At 37.9% G+C, this 19,571-nt stretch overlaps 1 protein-coding gene across 5 annotated transcripts in view; it reads right to left on the reverse strand.

The window, feature by feature from the left end:
• Positions 1 to 454: 454 nt before the first annotated feature.
• The window catches only part of WAPL (WAPL cohesin release factor), a 76,566-nt gene continuing 57,449 nt past the window's right edge, over positions 455 to 19,571 (reverse strand). For all 5 annotated transcript variants that reach the window (XM_064464800.1, XM_064464797.1, XM_064464799.1 and 2 more), the window contains 11 exons: positions 18,073 to 18,300; positions 12,791 to 12,902; positions 11,734 to 11,831; positions 10,051 to 10,127; positions 8,630 to 8,805; positions 8,189 to 8,304; positions 7,304 to 7,465; positions 5,846 to 6,053; positions 4,473 to 4,561; positions 3,308 to 3,403; positions 455 to 2,924 (listed from right to left, as the gene is read on the reverse strand). In XM_064464800.1, the coding sequence (XP_064320870.1) occupies positions 2,859 to 2,924; positions 3,308 to 3,403; positions 4,473 to 4,561; positions 5,846 to 6,053; positions 7,304 to 7,465; positions 8,189 to 8,304; positions 8,630 to 8,805; positions 10,051 to 10,127; positions 11,734 to 11,831; positions 12,791 to 12,902; positions 18,073 to 18,300 (1,428 nt within the window). In that variant the 3' untranslated portion in view covers positions 455 to 2,858. The remainder of the gene's footprint in view (positions 2,925 to 3,307; positions 3,404 to 4,472; positions 4,562 to 5,845; positions 6,054 to 7,303; positions 7,466 to 8,188; positions 8,305 to 8,629; positions 8,806 to 10,050; positions 10,128 to 11,733; positions 11,832 to 12,790; positions 12,903 to 18,072; positions 18,301 to 19,571) is intronic.

The following is a 19,571-nucleotide window of genomic DNA, read 5'->3' on the forward strand; positions in this document are numbered from 1 at the left end:
ACAATGCTGGTGGTAATTTTCTCATTTTCCACTGAAGAAAGAAGCCATTAACATCCCCCAGGATGTGAAAACTATCACCACCACCACAACTGCCTCATTTCCCCTTTGCTTTAGCATATTTTTGTTATTCTAACTGCAGCTCTTTGGAGCTGTTACATGCTCCTTCAGCTGAACCAACAATAGCAAATTGCACGGAGAACACCCAAATGTGAAGAGATTGAGTGCATCACCTCCAAAAAATGTCAAGCCTTAGTTGGTTTGACCACGGCCTCAGGTCCAGGCACTGAGTTCTGTTGTCCCAACATGCCAGTGAAAAACTGAGCACTACCGTCAGGGTGCTCTTCTATCATTTTTTCCCTCCTCTCCCCCCACCCCACCCCCCCAGCAATTTACCTGACACTGCCTTCCTTCTGCAATCAGAGGAGTGTTTTATTACATGTTAAAAGACAAGATATGTATTGAAAGTAGCAATTTTATTTGAGTTAAAATTATTTACAAAAACCCAAAGACATACTTCATGAAACTGGTACAAACTATTTTTCCTGCCGTTGGCTTTTGCTCCAAAGATCACAGCTGAGAAATACTGTATAAAATAAAAATAGGATTGGATTCAGAAAAGTACTCTACTGTTCTAATTTCCAATTGAGAGTATTTACACAAATATTTACAATGGAAAAAAGTTCCTTAAAACTTTAATTTGCAAGTTGGCCTCAAGTACCCTTTAATGCAGAGTTATTTGAGGGTCTAACACACAAAAATGCACTGCAGTTCACAGGGTGATTTCTCCCCCCACCCTCAAGAAAAAAAAAATAAATCTGCATTTGTCAGTGCTTGACAATTAGTTACATTTAAAAAAACTGTTAAACACTGAGGTAAATCAATTCCCAAACAGTTACCAGTGTAACAAAGAAAGGTAGTTGCTCCTGCTTTCCCCCATCATCGCATCTGTATTTTGCCATCTCTCCACAGAAAGCTATATCATCAATTTGAAATCCCATTGTAAGTGAAAACCTCTAAAATTCAGAAAGCCAGATGGGCAATATTTTCCTCCTGATGTAGGCCATTTACATGCAGCTTCTCCCTCTCTGTCAATACTGAGTTGGTTTTTTTTAAACAAAGGGGAATACAACCTCAAAAACTTTTCTAAGTTACACTGATACACTAAGTTTTAGAAGGTGATGAGAGAAAACGCAAAAAAGTATGACCAACATAGGATTTTTGCCGCTAATCAGTTACTTCCTTACAGAATTCCCAACAATCTGCATTATCAAAAATAGGAAGACATAGAAGGCAGCCACTGTATGTAAAAAATTTACAGCTGGCACTGATACAAAAGCACAAGTTCTTAACTTTATACATGGAGATAACACAAGATCTAAAAGCAGGTTAGATTTCCTGTTATTTCCCCCTCATTATACATAGAACTAATATTTTTATGGCTTCAAGTTTTACAAATTCAATGGAATAACATGATGTAACTACCTATACAGGTATTTAAAAATATTGATGAAGCAGATCTCGGAACAGTCTGCAAATATTCAAGACCAGCTTAATAAAAATAATTACCAATTCTGGTGGTCTGAATAATGAGTGCAAGAAAAAAATTGTTCAAAAAAGTCATGTATTTTCTGGGATTCTTTGTTCCACTTCAGTCTTCAAACACAATGCTTTGCTGTGAACTAGACCTCAGACTGAACAAAATCTTAGCTATATCAGCAATTTAAGGCTTTGTGTTGTATGCATTTAAACTTTGTCATACTACAGAAGAATGAAATAGAAAGATTATGTCAGCTGGAAACATTAATCCCCATTGGTGTTTTAGCTTCTTTAAAATTCTTCCCCCTAAAACATCCAAATTCTTTGTATCGAGCATTATAAAATACATCTTGAGTGCTTTCTTGAAACAAATTAAAACAGCATTTCAAAGTTTTTGCTTATTTGAAGTGTAAACTACCCTGGGATTGAAGGTGGTGGTTTTTTTAATATTTCTTTTGTTTTCTTTTTTTTCCTTTTTTTTTTTTTTTTTTTTAAACAGGGCACAACTTTTTACAGTTACTATTTCTTTTGTGGATAACATACCCTCAAATGGCTTTGTGTGTGTATGGGTTTGTATGCTTCTTGGAACTAGAAAGCGTTATGGTCTATCAGTTTACAGTACGTGGGCCATGACAGTTTTAGAAGTGAGAAATAGTTCAACAACCTAATTTCAATCAAAACAGTATAAAAAATAAACTATCCAATCCTCGCCTCTTTGGATTCCAACAAATTTTAAATATAGACAGTAGTTAAAATCACAAAAGTATTTAAAAATTTATATTTTATGATTTTGGAATCATCTAGTAATAAAAAAAGCAAGAGCAAATTAAACTCAAATAGGAGCGGTGCTGCTGTCCAGAACTTCTTTATTAGAACATTTGTTTGATACCTCAGTAGCTAAGCTGCCTTTGCACCTGGCTGGCATGAAACAGTGGCTCAACAGTAAACAGCAGTTGCACTATCAGCAGCAAGTTTTTCCCCTTGAAACTTGTCACGAACAAAGCAAGAAAAAAAGAAGATAGGGAGGGTAAACCCTGCCAGAAAATATTTAAATACTGCACTGCATCATAAACAGCACGGTTTCTTTATTTATTTTCCTCAGAACCTTTTTCCCCTCATTTTTGATAGTTGCAGATTGATGTAGTAACTGTCTTTTAGAAAATGCTGAATGCATGGTTAAGAGACCAGGTAGCCTTAAAAATCCGAACACGAATGACACAGATGAATGCTCTTGGTATATCCGTCAAGGACTTCTTTCATGACTTCTTCTTTTGTCTAAGGGTAGCTCCAGCATTAGAGTGCCTGCAGCGGAAGTTAAGTATCTAGCAGTGTTCCAAGTATTCAATCACCCTAGAGATAGATTTCTGGCCTGTTGTTCCAACAGCACACTGGAAAATGTAATAGAAAACAGAAGTAACAAACAAGCATTTGTAATATCTCTTGAAAATATTTGAGAGCTATGCTCATTTCAGAGTTTTAGTATTTAGAATTATATATCAGTAAAAGCAATTAGGTTCAGGCAGAGGATTCAGAAATATTTTCCTGACCAGCCACAAAATCAAATGGAATGCAAGTAGCTTCGCTCCATTTACTACCCAAACAGTGACAGACAAATGGGTTTTCAGTATTTAAAAACAGAAAAATCATCCTGTGCTTTTCTAAAGGCATGAACTGAAAAATGTTGAATGCTTCTAAAAATGTACGGACCAGTAACAGAAAACACAATTGCAAAAGTATCTACATACATCAATTTAAAATATGTATTACTTACAGTAAGATTCATAAAACTGAGAAATTTTTTGAGCATTTCAGTCATTATTGAGAAGTCCCCTTCAGGTAAGTACTCCCTCACAGTAGTCACATTGATCTAAGAAATAAAACAATCTATTTTAATTTGGGAAATATTTTTCCAACACAGACCTACATTACTCTGCATGTCAGATACAGTAAGACAAAGTATATTCACAGCATTATTAAGATGGTTTTTGCTGTCATCTCTATAATTTAAGTCTCTCTCAAACAATACTCGTATGTTTATGGTGTTTAAGTGCCGAAATATTTTGGTTTTTGTTTGGTTGGGTTTTTTTTTAATTAAAGATCATGACCATTGTCAGATCTCCCCAGGACATACAAGATTATCAAGAGCTAAGAACCCCACCAGATTACTCTCCTGACATGGAGCAGAATCTCCCTTTAGAACTGTTAAGGGTTGAGAATTACTGAACTTGTTGTCAGTATCACTCCAAACACTAAAAGGGTACAGAAGCTTGCCAGTCAAAAGGTACAGAACAGCATGTTAACGACCATTTCTGCCATCATGGTGAATTCAGACAAGCCTAAAGGCAGGTTTGAACCTCATTTTCATTTGAGCATATATTTGACAGCAGAGTTTATTAAGTTCTCGGCTGTTAGAGTTCCATATTTTTAACTACAGCTTTCTATTATGTATTTCCAATCTGAGGCAATCATCTTCAACTAATATGGACATATACAATTTCATGTCATTTCAGTGGAGGAAAAAACAAAACAAAGCAGACTGATAAAAAAAAAGAATAAACAAGTCTGATGTTAACATGCTTATTGAAACTACCGAGAAGTGAAGCAAGCTTGTATAATTACAGAACAGGCAAGCCAAGTTTCCTTCGCCTTTCTGAAGTAAGTTCATTTGTTGGCCAAGACTAACAGCAAAGGGGAGAGAGGCACAAGAGGTTAAATATTCAGTTCCAACTGTTTTTAATAAACATACTGATGTTCAGAAAGTTTGTCTTGGATGGAATACCTCTGGCAACTTTTCACAGAACTAGATACATCAGTACAGCTTCATCCATGTATTAGCTCACATCGAACTCAAATTTAATAAACCCATTTCAATACTGCAGATTATTACTTCACTAAAAATTGTATTGGACTTAAAAGTTATTGATTTATTCCCTTACTGGACTCTCTTGGCAGAGACAGCCTAGAAGCAACGCTGTGTATGAGGCCACAATGCAGTCTTCCATGTGCTTCCCAGCATGCTGAAGAGCTGTAAAGAGAGACAACCGAGTGTATTGTGTTCTCTAAGCAGCTGGTATCTTCTACTGCTTCAGATACAATCTTTCATTATCACTTTTCAGAATTCTTTTTTCTCAAACAGAACAAGCTTTTGAACTGAGGCTTCAGGGCACAAATAGGACAAACGCCATACTTACTAACTCGGCAACACATTCTTGAACAGAAAAATGGCGTTCATTTGCTTTCAGCTCATTGCATTGCATAGTATTTTATTAATTGTCATTTTAATGGGCAAACTGTATGCCTAACACACCCAATACAACTCTCATGTGATACTATAAGACAGCAACACTTCCACCAAAAGACGTTTATGGTATTAAGGATAACAGATACAGCGCACTGCTAATGACTCAGCATGTTTGGGCAAACCACAAATAGCTGCAGACACCAGTTGACACAGCTACAAAAAGGAGGAAGGATATAAAGCAAGGTTGGAGAAAGTAATATACCGCACCTACTATTAGAAGATTAAAACGCTATTTCAAGTAATACACTGCACCTACTATCAAAACATTAAACAAGAAGGACTGATGTTTCAGACCTGATACATTTTCCAAAGCCAAACTACATACTCAGCTTAGAGATACTCAAATTCCTGGACCAAACTACCAAAGATGCAGCACATCGAGGCGTTACACAGGTACCTGAGACACCACCGATGGAGCAAGAGAAACTCAGAACAAAGAAGATAAAGACAGAAGCAGCATATGTGCAAATAGGGAGGGGAGGGGGAAAAAAAAAAAGAAACATCACAAACCCAAAGGAGCATGAAACAAAAACATGTCTGATACCCCAGAAAACAAAGTCAAGGCAGGTAACTTTCAAGGACTTTTTCAGAACAAGATAAAGGCCTAAAAGCCATCCCTTCCAGAATATTTCTTACACAGAATGTCCGTGGAAAGGTTTGGTGGGGGTTCTTTTTGGTTTTGTTTTGATCTTTTTGTTTGGTTTGTTGGTTGTTTTTTGTTGTTGTTGTTGGGTTTTTGTGGTTTTTTTTGGTGTGGTGTTTTTTTTTCTTTAAAGGGCGATAGAAGGCACTACTAAGAAAATAAGAAGTAGCATAACTTCTTCCCACTTCTCATGCTTCAACTCTGAACCGCTCCCACCTATGATCCGTGACAGTTTCGCCTGGGGATACGCTGAGGAAATCTCAGCCCAGGAGACTGCATGTAGATAGGAAGCAGAGGACAAGGTGGAAATTTATGCAATCAGAGCTCTTTGCCTTTTGTGAGCTCGTCACAACCAAACAACGTACCTTTATTAAGATCAAGTTCTTCATCATCTTCTTCCTTCTTATCTTTCTCTTCAGTACTATCTGGCTTTTCCGTGGAGACCCACTGTATCTCCCCACTTGTCTCTTGCCATTCCCCGCTCTTATCATGCTGAGCAGTAGGAGCTTCTTTAATCAGTTCGTCTGTCTGGCTCTCGGCCAGCTGTGCTGCTCGCTCACGCTCAAGAAAAAGCTAATGGAGAAAATTTCAGGAGAGTTTCTGCTATAAATTAAACCCTAAACATATTGAATTAATACTTGAAAGTTTATTTCCCCTTTGCAATTCACCCCTCAGTAGAGTTAGTCTCCAATACTTTTTGTAACAATAGCCTTTTCTTCTTCAAAGGAAAATATAATTTACCCCAACACTAATGCTGTGCTCTCCAGAAAAGGCCTCCCTCCCTCCCCAGTGCTGAACCACTTGGCAGGCTCCTCCTGGGCATCGTAAATGTTTAATCGTTTCCTTTGAGACACAGCTTGAAGAATAAAAGTTGCCATATTTTCCCGTCCATTTTTGTTCTCTACCAATCCTTATTTTCTTTCCATGCTAGCTATCCCCTCGTTGCTCTCTCAGGTTTTACCATGGTAAGTAAAATGTAAAAATTTCAGAGAGTAATATAAAATGAGTTATCACGAATGCAACTGAACCAGCAATCTCATACTGTGCATTCATATCTTGCAAATGATTTCCCAGACATTACAACCACCAGTTTTAATATACAGCTCTGCAAAGCAATATTTAAGGTATTTAATATTATTTTTATTGTTGATTTTTTGTCTGCTGCCGGACAGTTATTTCACATAGTTACCTAGAAGAACTGCTAAAAACATCCACCAAATTATCTCAATTGAAATAAAAAGGCTGTAATTTCCTTGCATTTATTTTAGCTTGCATGGTGCAACTCATTCACCAAAGTTATCGGTGGATTTTTTTAACAAGTCAGTCAATACAACATTTAAGAATGCTGTTTCACATCCATAATCATTACATCTATATTTTATTGCTCTTATAAAGCATGACTTTTTTTTAAATTTAAAGTTGCAAACTCCCAAAGAAGAGTACTTAAAATAATCTATGGAAGTAAAGTATGTAAGACAAGAGTAGCTTACAATTTTTACAGCTGGTTTAAGACAAAAGTAGAAGCAAACCATTTAGGAACAAGAAAGCTAGAAATAAACTACACAGGAACAAGAAAGCTTTATGGAGCATGAGAGCAGCCTTTGGATGTCTGTAATAATGACACCACTGTCTCTGACCAGCAAAGCCGTTTCTGTCATGGACAGTACTGAGACAGTCAAAGTTGTGAGCAGCACTCTCCTTCACTGCTCAAAATACTGAACACAAAAAAACTCTGACAAATCTTCATTGCGAAGTTCTCCCTTCCCCCTTGACAGCCTGATAATGAGAAATGGTAACTATGAGAGGAAAAACACATTTCTTACCTGCACTAAAGCCTGAACAGCATCAATCTGTCCAGTTATCTTTAGGCTATCATCTCCTTCTCCCGTACAGAATGAGTCAAAAGAACATGATGTTTCCATATTGACAAGACAGTGCCTGTTCCGAGCACTGTATTCTACTAGATTGATCAACAAACCCAATCCCTGCAAGAATTGGAGAGTCAAAGAGGATTACACACATTTAAAAAAGGGTAATTTAGCAAAAAAAAAAAGAAATCTATCTAGATAAATGTCTTCTTTAGGTCTTACCTTTCTGAGCATAAAGGTGTGTTAGTAAGTTATGAAACAGTTTGATAGACAGAGGGATCAGGATTTAAAGAAATACGAGACAAAACTGAGATCCCGCAAGCGGGAATCTTTTTTTTTTTCAATTGTGAACACAAAAAATATTTGAAGATGAGATTTCATTTACAGATTAGGGGTTCAAATACAGATAGGGATTCAAATATAAGCTTTAGCTTATATTCTTAAAAGACCCTTCACGTACACAATTTCACTGTTGCTATTTCAGCCTCACAGACCCATTTTACATAAGCTGAGGTAAATTTGACAAAGCCTTTATCTCAAACAGTAACATCCACCCTATTTCTGAAGTTGAAAAGACATCTGAAAACTAGATAATTCACAGATTTACTTAGCTACATCTCTTTGTTCGTCTAGCAGTGCGCTTTTCCCACCAAACACAGGAAAATGGTTAGAGCTTAAAACCACCCAATACTTACAGGAACCTTCTTTAAGTACCTCACTAAGTATTTATATGGTCAATGAAAACTGCGGAGGCTGCTCCTTAATTGGGAACCGGAGTAGTTAAACGCACAAGAAGGGGGCAAATCACTTTATGTCAACGTAACAAATACAACAGCTTACCAGCACCCGAATATCAAATCTCTGTTCTTGAGGTAGGAACTTTGGAACCTGAAGCACACAATTCATAGCTGTGCCTATCAGACCATCCTGTTCACCTGTTTTTGTACTACCCCATTCTGTAAACAAAAAAGAGTTCAGAGGCTCAATTTTGAACATCCTCATTTTTATGACAATAGAGCCTAAATCATAAGCAGATTGATAAAAACTTTTCGGCCCTAAAGACAAAGGGGACTCTTAGCCAAAGCACCCATCTTAACACTTAATACCCACAATTACTCATCCAATTTGCAAAGACAAATTACGGATTACCATAGACCAAGCATAACTCCTTTACGGCATTGTACACAGAAAAGCCATAATCAATATAAGAGAAGTGTTTTCATTAATGTTTCATTTGATGCTTTAACATAGAATATGCAAAATTTTTTGTGTTTCTTTTACCGTTATCATTTGTCAGGTTGAGCAAGACACCAATGATGGCCCTCATACAGTCTTCCACTGCTTTACCCACGTGGTTAGTTACATTCTGGTGAGGCAGAGGCTTATTGTCTGGTAAACAGATACTGTCTTCAGCACGATTATATCGCTGGATTAACTTCTCACAATGCTGCAGTGCTCTGCAGGGAGAAGATGCAGAACAAAATTACCTCCACAATATAAAGGACATTCCACCTTTATACTTGTTTCACCGGGGGGGGGGGGGGGGCGGGCAAAGAACAAGCAACCCCAAATACAGAGCTTATGCAGAATTTTTCTGATGCCCACGTGACCAGCCTGTAGGGAGAGAGAATAAACTTATCACCCCTAAAACCTTTCATGAGCTCAACTAAAATTGTGAAAACAAAACCCAGGAGAGCTTTGTGGCTTGCAACTTTATCAGCTTGAGATTTCTAAAGTTGATTTTTCTTTCCAACTTCATCACATGGTCTTACAAAAGATACAGCCCCCTCCCTACAAACCCAGCCTCTCATATCCTCTAACCATCAAGGCACAACATTATTTTGACAGTGTTATCTAAATGTTCTCTTGTTCTGGCCTCAAAGCTATTTTCATTCTGTAAGAAATAAATAAATGACACGTGACTTCCTAGCAGGAAAAAATCAATCTCATAACACTACTGGACTACAGGCATAATTCTACTGCATGGCATTAGTTTGGTGTTAAACCAACAATTCTGATTTCAATTATAAAGAAAACTAAACGTGTGAAAAATATATATTGATCTAAATAGCAGAGTAAACTGTGGTTTGTTTTGGGTTTGTATTTTTTAATTTAAATAAATACTCAAAATATCTAACCTACAGCCATGAAATTATATTTCCATTGAGGTCTGCAGATTCCAAGTTTCAGCTTAATTTGTTCTCTTACGAAGAGCAGTACAAGAGGGATACAATCTCTGCCGGTCAACTGAGACCTCACCCAGATTGGTAAGTGGGTTAGAGGTGTTTGTACAAGCTTCTTTGCCAGGGAGAACAGCTAAGAACAGAATTTCACTATTTTAATTCTTAGCAGCATTGTCAATTCTGTTATGCTCCATTTCATTAAACACTTAAGCATAATGAAAACACAATAAATAAATGTAGCTGCCCAACTGCCCTCTTCTGTGTTCATATTAGATTGGCACAGAAGCAGCTGAATCCACCGTCTGCAGCTTCTATGGGACCAACAAGAGTAGCACTACATATTGGTAGTGCTCGGGCAGTTACCCACACCCTCATCTAAGTTAACTTTAGCATTACTTAATGGAAAACAACAGTGGAAAGTAGGGGCTCTCCACCCCCAGCATCTTCTGGTTTAACAAATTTATTTTTTGCCCGATCACATGCAGTGCTTTGCGGAAGTGTCTCTTTGTTACAACTTACTTAGCTGAGGAGACTATGAGTTGCGAGTCTTTGTATGCTATCAGATAGCTCTGATTTTCTGGATTATGCACCGTTACCTAAAAAGGTGAGGAGAAAGTAATATTAAAAATGGGACTTTTTTTCCCTCGAGAGAGAAGCATTCACTTTTACCATCACCCCACTTTATTCAGTTTCACATTTCTCAGCCATTACCGAGTGTAAACTTTCACTTATTGTCCACTACTTCCTTGGAGTTTTCACCTTGTAATTAATCACACAAAATTGTGGCACTGAAGATAAAACCATCTTCCCGGATACATAAGTACAGAAACCATGTGGCAGAATGTTCTGCCACAGCAGCACCCTGAATCTATACCCTGGGACTAGTGTCCCAAGTGCGTATGCGTATATGTGTAAGTAAATATATACAAAAATATAACACAGAATGCAATTATATAAGTAATGTTTTTTTTAGGACTTGACATCAACTCTACTCCTGAGACCTTATTATGCATCCAACCATAAAAATCAAGTTTTTAATTGACTCCCTTGATTGAAATTCAGAATCAATTTTCAGAAACAGTAGAAGTTCTCCTAAATTTGCATGGTTTGGGGTGTTGATTCTTGGTGTCTCTCCCAAGTCCCTAAGGATCTTACTACATCACAAGCCACCCTTTACGTGGTTCAAATTTGAATATTCTACCACTAAACAAAGCTCTTGTGCTGTTGCTCGGCATTTCCATCTATCAAACATAAAAGCAGAAATTGCATCTTAAAATTTTTCTCTCACTGTTCAGAAGGCAGGAAGAGAGCTAGGGGCCATTTGTTTTTAAGTAGGCACCCTTGTAGTACTTCACAAGTTGTTCATCTTTCTCAGCCTTTAGCTTACTTTTACACTATCTTTGAGTCTGTCTTCCTACTTTAGTGAACAAGTTACTGCTGTAGCTATTGGCCCTCTGACTTGGGTTTAAGGTGTCATTAAGATTCACTGACCTGTACCCTGCACCCGAGCGCTGCCTTACGATGCGTGGAGATGTATTACTACAACATCACAACACTCTCCTGCTTGCTTACCCTATCACAGTACCAGAAGCGTAACACTAGTAACAAGTACAAAACTCAAAGCCAGGCACTGTAGAGAAGCATATGCTCACAATTCTTGTCAATTAAGCTTCTCAAAAAGTACCATGTGTTTTAATTCTGTTCAAAGTTCTCATAAAAAAATATTTACCATCTCAATATACACATTCAACTGATTACAGGACTAGCCTGACTTTCAGGGTAGTCTTCTCTTTCAGTGCTTAGCCAGCTGATGTTTGAAAGTAGAAATTCTTAAAATATACATTGATTTATTGCTTCTAAGAAAATACCGCTTCTATAATGATGTGTTATTGCCAGACACATACTTGAGGATTAAACTCATGCCTCCAAAACATCATCCATAGTAGGAACTTAAGAAAAAGCATCACCCTACACTCCATTATTCTTACCAAAAATAAACTTGCAATGTTGTACATACATGCAGAACGGTAAGAGACATTTTCAAACAAGCATTCCAGTAATGGTGACGAACATCAGAAAGTTAGTAAAAGAAATAATCAACATTATAGTGTTATTACATAACGATTTGTTGAAAGAATGTAACATTGCAACAGTCTAGTTGAGAAAATGCAGTTTTCAAAAAATGCATCTGCTCATACTCACACTTTCTAAGACCCGTAAACATCTTTCTGCACCCCATAATGAAGCAACCAATTTCTCTTCATTTTCATCACTGCTTAGGTGATCCACACATTCTTTAACTAAAGAACAAAAAGAAGTTGTTTTCTGCTATCAGTAAGAGACCTTCAAAAGCCAAGTGTTCAAACTAACGAGCTACTCAGAGTTGCTATCAACCGTGTTTTCACAAAGACACGATCAGCATTCCAAAATTTTTCATTTCTCCAAGTAAATTAAAAACAACCCTTACAGTTTTGGCTTTACAAGTTTGTCATCGTTGCCACCAATCACCTCTCTGTGCATCTGATTTTCGACTGACGCCGAGAGATTGTACAGCACATGGCTCTGTTCCTTAACTGCAATGCACCGTTTTGTAGAAGAGGAAAAAAAATGCAGCACGTGCACTCCCCACACTTCACAAGTCAAACTGTGTGCAAGTTGAATGCTTTCATCTCTTCAGTCCTTCCTTTGTCCACCCCTACGCTTGCTTAAGACCAAGCTTTATTCAGCTCAAGAATTGATTTTAGAAATGTCCCTCTTCCTATCTGAGAGATGCTGATCCAAAAAACCTGACCAAGGCATATCTTTAAAAAATAAGTAAACAACCCCCCCACCATTTCTTCTTGAAGGGCTGACTTTCTCTGGGATATAGTTAAAAAATGTCAGGCAGGCCTGAAAATAATCCTAGAAGACTGTAAAGGAGATTTTTACTTTAGAATAAGCGTGTTCATTTGTGTGCTGTACAGAGATATGTAGCAGTCATCTGTGTGCTAAGCTTAAGCCATTTTTAATATCACATATTATATGCAACATTACACACATTCTGCTTAACCATAAAACTACTGTCAATCCCCCATGCAGCAGACTAAAGTCACTAGTATTTCCCAGTAATCTGATATCAAACTATGTACTTTAGAAACTTTATGTATTTTTCTGAGCAATGTTAAAAATATTTTTAACCACAGAAAATGAACATTAACAAAAGCAAACAGTAAGATTGACTAATTTTTCACACTGTCAGAGCAGTATCTCCAATATATACCTTTATCTACAATATGATCAAGACCACCTAGAAGTCGCAGTTCTTCTTTAAACCAGTCCCCAGCTCGTTTTGAGGTGAGAGACAGTAACGTCTCCATTGCCAAATGCCCGGTCTGAAAGAGTTAGGTTCCAGAATTAGTGAAATAATCATATGCAGCTGTAGCCAATATATCAAATCATACAAACACACATCATGGAAAAAACATAAAAACAAAGTTAGATGTTCTGAGTAGAAGAACCACCAGAGGGAGCAAGAACAGATTGAAAAATATGCGTATCTTAAAAAAATAGTACTGATAAAAAGGTACTTTGCATTTCCAACTTTCTCTTGAATTTATTAATAACTTAGAAAACCTAAGCAGTTTCCTTTCATCTGTTTCTCTTGTTAGCAAAAGAAACCAGTGGAGAAAGGAAATGGACAAATCAGCCAGGCAGGAAAAACCCCAACAAAAGCCACAGCAAACACTGCTGCTCAGACACGCTGGCTGTGCTGCTGGCAGAAGACATTTGATTCTAACGTAGGTATTTTGTGTTTTTATTTCAAACTCATTGAAGACACCAATTAAACTAAAACACTGTAGAAAATCATACTATATATACTGATTTAGAGGAATACACATCAAAATTTAACAACAGCAAAGGTATGTTTACTTCTACTTCCTGCAAATGGGAGTTAAAGAGATTTTAGGTGATGATCTTAGTTAATCCCCTGACATTTTTTTAACCAAAACTAACACCATTTATAAAGTCAAGACCATAACTTGTTTTTCCAAAGGCTTCTAATAAAAGGCAGACGTTAACAAAATTTATATCTATACACATATAAATGTATACCTACACAGAAGTGACCAGCATAGACTTCTGTAACACCTGGTACAGGCAATTCTGGACTGCTATAAGGTTAGTAATTTCATATATGGTACATAAATACAACAATGAAAGGTCAGAAAAAAGCCATAAGATCTCATTAAAACCATCTGAATTTAACCCTTCTCAGGTTCTCTTCCATCCCTGACACATTTGATTTGTAATGCTTAAAGGACGACTGCGCTTATTCTGAGCTGTGCAGCATGTTCCAGGGTACCAGTTCAAACTGCAGCACCTCCTGGGAATAACAGTGCTCACCAGTCTTGAGTAAACACCCCACTGTCATGGAAAACCAAGTTTTAAATTGTATGAGCCCCCCCCAACAGCTTCAGCTGCTTTCCTTCTTTTCAAAATACCAGTTTCCAAGAAGGAAGTGAAGATTAGTCTTCATAAAGAAGAGCTACCCCCAAAAAGTTAGTTATTTCTGGTTTTTAGGCGCAAGCTCTGCAGCACACTGGCAGTGATGAGCATATAGCTAGTAAGAGCTTTTCTCCAGTGTAAATGGAAGTGTCCTTGGGTCATGACAGCATTGTGGGGGGCAAGAGAACACAAGCAGCACCAAATCTACAACAGGTCATTTCTGAGTCAGCAGCACCTCAGTTCCCCATCACAGAGGAAACAAAGACAAAACTGCAATTACTGTTGCAACCCTTCCACCACCCGAGAAACTGCTAACTACCTTTAATTGCCAAGAGCCACTCATCAAAGTCTTCCCACAGGAGGGAAACTAGACACACTTGGTTACAGAGTGTTCTCATCACTGGAGGATACAAGATCCAAAACCTGACACTTTTAGAAACTGTAAGTTAAGAACACAATGCTAAAGGAGATGAGAATATTTTAAGCATTGGATGGAGAACTTCCCTTCTGAAGCCAACCAAATGAGAAAGTGTTTTGAGGGAGGAGGGGAGAGAATCTGAAGACAGCACTTTGACAGATCCCTAGCTCTCTGAAGCTTTCCCATCCTCTTCAGATGATTCCTTTTGCTTTTATAGATTCAGCTTGAAAATATTGTAACATGGATATTTGAAATCACGCATAACCTAAACCAGATTGATAGAAGCTGATTAAAAATTCTCCTTAGGGATCTTAAAGGCTACAAATGGTTACTAGCTTCCTGAATACCTTCACTATGAAAGCACAAAGGCTGCACAATATTTAAAATATGGTGCTTAGTTTTCCACCAAAGACCAAAAAAACCTCCAGGAGAATATAACTGGATATTTATACTACCAGGCATAAACCCAAACTTTTTCACTTTTTTTTTTTTTAATTAATCAAACCTTGTAACCCTTTTCCTTTTAAGGAAAGTAACCCATTTTATCCTATTTTTATGTCAATTACTATGAAATTTTAACTCCAGAGGTTCAGAACATGGTTCCCTGAAGCTTTCAGCCTTATGCTGGGAGTGAAAACACACAATAACCTCTTTCACCAACTGAGAAGACACTTCTGAAGGTTTTCGTTATGATGCAACAGAGAGGAGTCAGCTGCAAGCATCAGCTACAGAGGGCTACTCTGACTGATGGGCAAGTGCCATTTGCTAACATGAAGGGTAAATTCTTCAAGTTTTGCCTTCTTCTAAGCCAGCAAAAAAAACCAAACCTGGAACAAATTCAACCAACAGAGAACTCATTCTCAGTTTCTGGGTTACGTTTTTAATGTCCATAGCAGTCTAGAAAACAAAACCCTTTGAATACCTGTTTAAGTACTCAAAAATTAGTCCAATCTAAATTCTAGATAGTCACACAAAGACACAGGCAGTATTGATCATCTCCATTTGATCTGTGCAAGATTCAAAAAAATGAAGGTGTAACCAGTTTTGATAACTCTAGTTTGTGCCTAACATCTGCTGCAATCCTCCTGTTTCTCAGTGGATACGTATGACTCTGAAAAAGCACAGATCTTTTCTCTACCCCCAGAAGATTTGCATTTTTGTTAGTATTTTCTGCCTGTCATCTGGTAGAAAGGAAAGATTACTTATTATATCTCATGACAGAGATCTATGCAAAAGTAACTTTATCTTCTACATGTGAAGTTCATTATTGTCTCAACTTACCACTGCTACTATCATAAATTGGAAGAGAACCTAATCATCTCATTTGGCTTGCGTATATTGTCTAAACACCATATAGTGTCTGCTTCTAGACGGTGCAGCTGGGAAGGAACCAGTTTCCATCTGTGAGGTACTGCAGCATTCAACACATTTACAATGGCACAACATAATTTTAAGAAATAGAGATGCTCTCTGGTGACCGATGACAGGACCCGAGGGAATGGCAGGAAGATGTGCCGGGGGAGGTTTAGATTGGATATTAGGAAAAGGCTCTTCCCCAAGAGGGTGGTGGAGCCCTGGAACAGGCTCCCCAGGGAGGCATCACGGCGCCAAGCCTGACAAACTCAAGAAACATTTGGACAACATCAGCAGACATGTGGTATGAATTTTGGGGTTCTCCTGTGCAGGGACAGGAGTTGGACTCAATGGTCCTTGTGGGTCGCTTCCAGCTCAGGGCATTGGCTTTTTTGTGTTCTGAGGCATAAAATCATAAACAAACAAACAAAAACCCACAAAAAACCAAAACAAACAAACAATCAACCCCCAAAAAACAAACAGCTAAAACTGTCAGCTTCCTTGCAAGAACATATATCCTTTTACTATATCCTCTCCCTTTAAAACCCATGCCTAAGAAAACACAAGAACAGAATTACAGTTCATAAAAAAAGATCTGGCTAACTCAGATTATGAATATGAGGAAAGCTCAAAGAGGAGACAGTGGTCTGTGTGGCTGGATGCTTTAGCAATGAGGAACCTGTACCAGCTGTTCCACGCTTAATAAAGGGAGCCGTCTTATATTTTATAGTGCAAAGATATCCTGGCACTGACAGACTGTGAGCTACGTGAGCTGCCTTTGGTGCCAAAACAGCCCTGAAATAAGACACTGATTATACCAATTCCTAGCTGATCACTACCTAGAGAACAAATTTCATTCTGTGTTTGTATCTTCAGATAGTACCATGTGAATTCAGAGAGTAAACTGAAGGTGGAGAAAATAATCTCAAATTCATTCTTCCGTTGCAGATTTCAAAAGCCAGAAAATTAATACCTACCCTATCTGCATGTTTCATAGGTTTGTAGGAAATAAGCCTAAAACTGAAACTCTGAAACAATTCTCCTTCGTCACCACAGATTGATTACCAAGGTTAAGAATTATGCCACAAACATTACCTTCCCTCCACCAAAATTCACCTCTTTCTACTGCTACATAATACTGACTCCTCGTAGCAATTCAGCTATCTGTTCCATAGCTGGAATTTTGGGAAAGAAAAAACCCCAAACCCTTCCTAAACTGACAAGAGTCACAAAAACTGCAAAAGAAAATGCCAGCTCAACAAAGAATATCATCTTATAATCTAACCCTAAGGTGGAACACAACCTTTACTGCAGATTGCTGGCAGGAGTTGAAACATTACACGCAGAGATGAAGGTCTAAAAAGCTCGCTTCATAAACAATGAATCAGAAGCTTCTCCTGTCAGGTGTAAGTATTACATGAAAAATGGCAAAAGCCTAGTAAGAATCTTTAAAACATTGAAAGAATGTATTAGACATTAAAAAATTAAGCTCATACTAACATCTGTTATACTCAAATATGGTGAAAGCAAAAACACATTACTAATTTTTGCCATCTATGACCATTCATCTAGTCAATCTGTCATCGAATCTTTAAATACACTCTTTTAAAAAGAGACTTGCAACTTACCCTTTATTTTTCAACATCAAACCTTGGCCAAATTTATTTTTAAACAAAAACAGTTCACTGTTGCAGCTGAAGACACATTCACAAAAACCAAGGACATTTGAGAAAAGAAAGAAAAAAAATCATCCACATTTATGGTAATTAACAGATCTGCCACCAGGCTCTGGGCAGAGAGAAATCTGTTTCTGTAGGACAGATTTTGATGTTTTTTTTAAATGGGAGAACCTGCACCACATTCTCAATTTAACACACAATACTCACTGCCATGTAAGAACCCCTATTGTTTGTGAATATATATATATAAAATTTAGGCAAAGAAACAGAGTCAAATAATCTAATTGTGGTTATTAAACACATGGCTATTTGAAGTGTTACTTGTTTTTAATTGCTGCCTTGCACTAGCTACCCTTAGCAGGAGGGAATGGTGACTCAGATAGCTGAAGAACATCACAACTTTATCCTACCAACAGCCTTTAGAAAGGAAATTTCCAATTTAAAGAGGAAAATACTTGCAGTGCAGTCAAATGTACACATAGAAGGCAAACAAAATGTCATGACTCCTTGGCTGGGAGACATGAGATTAAGGATGATGCTTACAAGTTGCATCTTATTAGACATTCCACTACTGCCAAGGCTTTCAAATAAAAGCATGATACCCACCGTGATGTTTTCAAGATCAAGATGTTTATTGTGAACAGTTTCACACAGCCTCCGAATTTTTTCCTTAATTTTATTCATGTCTTTTTCATTCAGCAGCTTGGCAGAAGAAGCATCTTGTTCCAATTCCAAAAGCCGTATCATCAGATCCAGACTAGCTCTGTCTAAATCCATATTCAAACGATCTCTGCTCAGGATGTACATTAGAGCCGCTGTACAAAGGGACAAATTCTTGGGTTGGGAGAGGAAAGGAAAAGAGTTTTTTAGTAGTCACGTTAGACCTTTTCCAAGTTTTAATAAACAAGCTGAAGATCTACAAAAGAAAAAGCCTGACAAGTCCCAATCCATACTAGCGCTTGCATGAGTACTCACTGTTGTGCATAGATTCCTTCTAGCAAGTTACTAATGCACTTTCCTAACCAATACAACTGAGACATAAATCACATAATACATTTACAAAACCACAGTACAAAAGCAGAGTTTTCTACTTTTAAGGGACTCAGTGCTGCAGACAGAGTAAGATACGGTAACTCCAGTAGCACAGTATTATACAAGAGAGACAGATGGCAGGGGAACAAAGTGAAAAAGCACAGGATACATGGCAAGGTAGGTGAAACATATTGGTTTGATGGGATAAGGTGGTGACAGCACCAGAAAATAGAGAGATCATGGGGACGGGGAGGTGGGGCAGGGGGAAGACGACACAACACCCCACAAAAGAAAAACCAAAAAGAGGGCCCAGTGACATACATTCCAATTCTGCCAAGCAGGTTGGTCAGTCAGTAGTTTACCCTAACTTTGCCAGCATGAACACATTTAATTTCCAAGGGAATTCTGCTTTTTGGAAGCAGCCAGAGTACAAACCAGCTTCCTCCTGCCCCATCCCCATCGGTCCCCAACAAGTAGATGTTGTTATCTTGACCACCCCTATCTTACACAGAGTTGGTGTATAGGGGCCTCCTCCCTGCTAAAGAATACTTAGTCCTTCTTCAGGAAGGAATTAAATTTCATCTTCATGAGGATCCAGACAGACAAAGGCAGAAGGTGATTGTCAGGAAGGGACAAATGACAGGGAAGAGATCAGAGTGAAGCTACCTGTCCCTAGTGCTGGTGACTACAGCACTTGCACCAGGAGCCTCATCTATTCAGGTGAGCTCCGAGTTATGGTAAACAGGAAAAATGTTCACAGAGATCTGAGTTGTGCTGGGCACAATACTTTCAGAAACCTTTGACAATATCTGGAGGAAAAAAGAGCTGTGGGGGGGGGCGTGGGGTATGTATGTGCATCTTACAGAGTTCAACTCTCAGGAGTCAATATGCTGCATGCATCTATTCCATTTGTTCTGTATAAAGTAAGTTAAAAATGGAGACAAACTAATTCTGGGATGTGAATGTTGTACAGCTCAACAGGAAAGAGCAGAATTTCTGTGTCACAGCAGATTAACATCTTGTTTAGAGTTCAGCCAACAACCAAAGCAATCGTTAGCTGCTTCTGTTTATTT

Source organism: Phalacrocorax carbo, chromosome 13 (genome assembly GCF_963921805.1).
Source record: "Phalacrocorax carbo chromosome 13, bPhaCar2.1, whole genome shotgun sequence".
Classification (NCBI taxonomy): Eukaryota; Metazoa; Chordata; class Aves; order Suliformes; family Phalacrocoracidae; genus Phalacrocorax; species Phalacrocorax carbo.